The following is a 4535-nucleotide window of genomic DNA, read 5'->3' on the forward strand; positions in this document are numbered from 1 at the left end:
CTTAACAGGTATACTTAAAGTCTGCTAAATTGGAACAACTAATTTTGTGCTTAATGCAGTTTAATTGTGCAGAAGTAGTGCTGAAGTCCAACTAAAGACATACTGAAGTGTATTTGATTGAGCTAAAGAGGAACTATTGCGAGTATACTTCAGGTACACTTTAAATATATTGCATTTAAAGACCGATATTATTCAAAGATCATACGATCCTCATCAATAGTGACATTAAAACACATGTTAGGCTTAATATTAAGAAATGTGCATTGTGCACAAGTAGTACTCCACATAGAGTTTAGTCAGTAAAAATGTTAATAGATTTGAACTATACTTAGTATGAAATAAATGCATTTTAAGGGTCAGTATGAGAGTTTGCATCCACCACCTACTTTAGAACCTGGGCTAAACACAAAATCAAATACGGATATTTAAAAAAAATAAAACTATACAGAGGTGGGTTATTTGAAAAAAGCAGAATGGAAATTCCGTCATCATTTACTCATGCTAATCTCGTTTGTTTATCTTCTTCTGTGCTCCACTGAAGAAAGAAAGCCGTGCAGGGTTTGGACATGAGAGTGAACGAATGATGACAGAGTTTAATTTCTGTAATGATGAGTAAATCACTGAGGCGTTGTGCTGTAAAGGCGAGTGCTGATGGGTGGTTGGTCCTTTTGTCTTCTCTTCTAATCTCTTTCACACCTAATAGCAGATTCTTCCGACACATTCCTGTCTTGACAGCTGCCACAACTAATCACTCTTTAATATGCAAATATATGTGAGTTTACGACTTCCCGCACTCGTCTCAAACAACATTTGTCAGGTTTGTCTGTGTGTGGCATTGGGTCTCGTTCACTAAGCATGAAAACGCACAAACACTGCAAAAATGATTTTCTTAGTATCAGTATTTTGGTCTTGTTTTCCAGTATAAATATGCATATTCTTAAATCAAAATCAATGATCTTAAATCATTACAGTACTGTTCTGTTACATGTATTTATGCATCTATTTAAATCTCATTTTTATTATTTTTTTATCATTGATTTATATACAGTACAAGTACGTAAGCATTCATAAATCAAGATACATTTACTTGAGAAGCGAAATGTCTTGTTTAATGAAAAAATGCATCAAAATGAAGTGAGTTTAAGCTTTAAACAAGAACAAATATCTGCCAATGGGGTTGGAAAAATAATCTTAATTCAAAGGGAAACAAGTTTGTTTTTCTGAGCCCACTGTCTGATATTTTTCTTTTTTTAAGCATAAACTCACTTCATTTTGATGCATTTTTCAGAATGTTTCAAAATGTTTTTATTAGAGAAATAAAATGACTCACGATATTAAGTCTTGTTTTTTTTTTATTAAAAAAAAATAAAAAAATGGTGTTTTCCATTTTTTAACTAAGTTTATTTTTTATGACCCCTTTCTGACTTCTCAAGTAAATGCATCTTAATTTAAGAATTTTTAGGTATGGTTTTAATGGAAAGCAAGACAAAAATACTAAGTAAGAAAATATTTGTGCAGAGTATTTGTGTGTGAAACCTGCGTATGACATTTTCACGAGCAAATCAAAAACGTTCTGAAATTTATTCTAAATTTACAAAAAAACTAAAACCACTTATACACAAAAACCACATACAGTATTTGTGAAAATGTGTATCATTTTAAATATATTCACTGTATGCAGTGAAAGAGTAAGAAAAGCTTTGCTATATCTTGAGCTGCGCAGTTTCTCCGAATAACAACACAGACATCCGGCTCTGTATTAAAGGTTTTTATTGTGTTTGATCGGGTTTTGAGGACGACAAACTTCTTGCTGCGCGTCTTTAGTGAATATCACGTTTGCAGAGAGCGACGAAAGTTTCCAAATTCATTAACAGAACAAGGTTAATGAAGCAATAAGCCCCGTGAAGCCGTGGTTTACAGTGAATTTATAACAGCTAAGGGGCGTTGTTAGGAAAGCGGAGTGCCTAAAACCCCTTTAGCTGTTATACATTCACTGTAAACCACGGCTTCACGGGGCTTATCGCTTTTATAAAACAGTTATTCCATATACGGTTTCACAAAATAAAACAGAGCAAGTAAAGAGTAATGATATTAATAAAAACAGTATTCTTCCACCAAACAATGTAGCTCCTCAGAAACAGTTGTGGTTGCAACAAATTGGTTGCCGAGCAACAGACAAACGTAAACAAAGGTGTATGTTACTTTGTAGTAATTTACAACAGCTTCGAACGCGGCTCAGCCAATCAGAATCAAGCACCGGAACTCTCCGTTTTATAAGAAAAAATTCATCTGTGTGTTGTGAAATTTGTGTACTTTTTTCTTGAGAAGTTCTCTGCGTATGAATATGAATATGAACGATCCACACAATCATTAGTGAATAAGACCCATTGTTTATTGTGTCTGCTGTCAGATCAAGTTAAGATGTTGTATATGATCATCATGTGGGTCTATATACAAAATGACTCTGGTTTCACTGAACTCATGTGTAGTTTCTTTATGTTAACTTACTTGATCTGCAGGGCTTCTGAGCGCAGGATCTGCTTGTGAGACTAGTTCTGTATCTTCTCTGTCATCTGTTTGGTTTCTAATCTCATCTTTCGCTCCTGATTCTGTCATAAGCCCACTGAAGCCTGTCTGTGTCGCAGAATTGAGCTGCGAGCGCTGGGAAAGATCAGCCCTGGAGAAGAAGTGACCGTGTCGTACGTGGACTATCTGAACCTGTCTGAAGATCGCAGGCGTCTGCTGAAGCAGCAGTATTTCTTCGACTGCACCTGCGAACACTGCACCAACAAAACCAAAGACGAGCTGAAGATGGCCGGAGCCGTGGTGGAGGGAGATAAGGTGAATTCAATCAGTCTCAGTACAGTTTAAATGTGCACTGGCCTAAAATATCACAGCTTGTTTTTTCTAATCTTTTGGTATTCTATCTATTTGTTGTCTTTCTATTTATTATGCAATTAACAACACTAGCACTAGCTTGCTCTATTCTTTTTCTATCCTATCTGTTTTCTTTTATTTATTATATAATTAAAAAACCTTGCTATGTGTACTGTGTTAAGCTAACTGAGACTTGTTATAGCACTTGCATATCATTGCTCTTTTGTTGATTTTGATTGCTTCCTCATTTGTAAGTCACTTTGGATGAAAGCATCTGCTAAATGACTGAATGTAATGTTTGTTTCTGCTATGCAATACAAGCATAAAAAGGTCATTGTGAATGTATCCCGCAATTCTGACTTTTTTCTCAGAATTGCTAGTTTGTATCAGAATTACGAGTTGTACATTTGCAATTCTGCCTTTTTTTTTTAAATTCTGAATCTAAATCTCTCAATTCTAACCATTTTTTCAATGTTAAATCTTGCTATTCAGACTCTTTTTTTCCTCAGAGGAGATTCTGAGAAAAAACTAAGAATTGCAAGATTCTTTTATTAATTATTAATAACTTTTTGCAATTGTGAGATATAAATTCACAATTCTAAGTCACAATTTTTTGTTACATTTTTAATACATGTGTTTTGTTTTCATCATTTTTATTAGTTTTTGTTTTTTAATTAAATATGTTTAAATATATATTTGTAAAAATATTTTTTGAATATATTTTAAATATATTTTATTCGTTTTTATTTCACCTCTAGTTATTTTAGTACTTCAACTTAAACTAAATTAAAAAAGATAAATGTCAATGGCAAGTAGATGAAAAGTTGTATTATTATTATTATTATTATTATTATTATTATTATTATTATGCTTTGTTACTTTCAAGTAACAAAAATGCTTTTTATGGTTTTATTTTTATTTTTAGCAAGAAATAAGTTTATAGGCAGGAAATGGAAAGTTAATCACTTTCTTTACTTTATGCAAAATAAATTATTTTATAAGATTCCATGCGTATATCATGTCATGTTATATAATAGTATCATATTAAATATATATTTTAATAATAAAAATATACAAATAATGAAAAGGATAACGATTTTTCCACCTTGAATGAAGTTTACATCTTACAACTCCGACTTTTTTTTCCCTCAGAAGATATGTAAACAGACTTTTTTTCTCTGAATTCTAAGATAAAATTCACTATTTTCTAAATGTTTTTATTCTGTGGCAGAAATAAGATTCCACATGCATCCGTGTCACAAAAATACTGCAAAAAATCACAATACTGCATCGGATTCAAGCGGATAGTTCACTCAGAAATCATCATTTACCTGTGTTTAAACATTTAAACATTTACACAGCAGTGTACACTATGAAGTGTCATGTGTGAAGCATAACAGATGCACACAGTTTCCAGCGCTCACACGTCTGTCTGCAGTCCTGGAGAGATTAGTGCGGTTAAATATAGCAGTACTTCAGTCAGAACACTAGATAAGGAGCAGAATTCCAGTCTGAGACACAGGCTCGTATTACTGACCCTCACTACACAAGAGTAACATTATAATGAGTCAGAAGAGTAAAGGACATTCCATCATCTGGAAGACTTGTGTGTGTGTGTGTGTGTGTGTGAGAGAGTGTGTGTTGCTAGTTGCTTTCGG

The 4535-nt window shown here is 33.1% G+C and overlaps 1 protein-coding gene across 2 annotated transcripts in view; it reads left to right on the top strand.

The window, feature by feature from the left end:
- The window catches only part of LOC107712675 (histone-lysine N-methyltransferase SMYD1-like), an 18885-nt gene that overhangs the window by 8862 nt on the left and 5488 nt on the right, over positions 1-4535 (top strand). For both annotated transcript variants that reach the window (XM_016517986.1, XM_016517993.1), the window contains one exon: positions 2646-2841. In XM_016517986.1, coding sequence (XP_016373472.1) covers positions 2646-2841 — 196 coding nt within the window. The remainder of the gene's footprint in view (positions 1-2645; positions 2842-4535) is intronic.

Source organism: Sinocyclocheilus rhinocerous, unplaced genomic scaffold (genome assembly GCF_001515625.1).
Source record: "Sinocyclocheilus rhinocerous isolate Xijiao unplaced genomic scaffold, SAMN03320098_v1.1 scaffold493, whole genome shotgun sequence".
NCBI lineage: Eukaryota > Metazoa > Chordata > Actinopteri > Cypriniformes > Cyprinidae > Sinocyclocheilus > Sinocyclocheilus rhinocerous.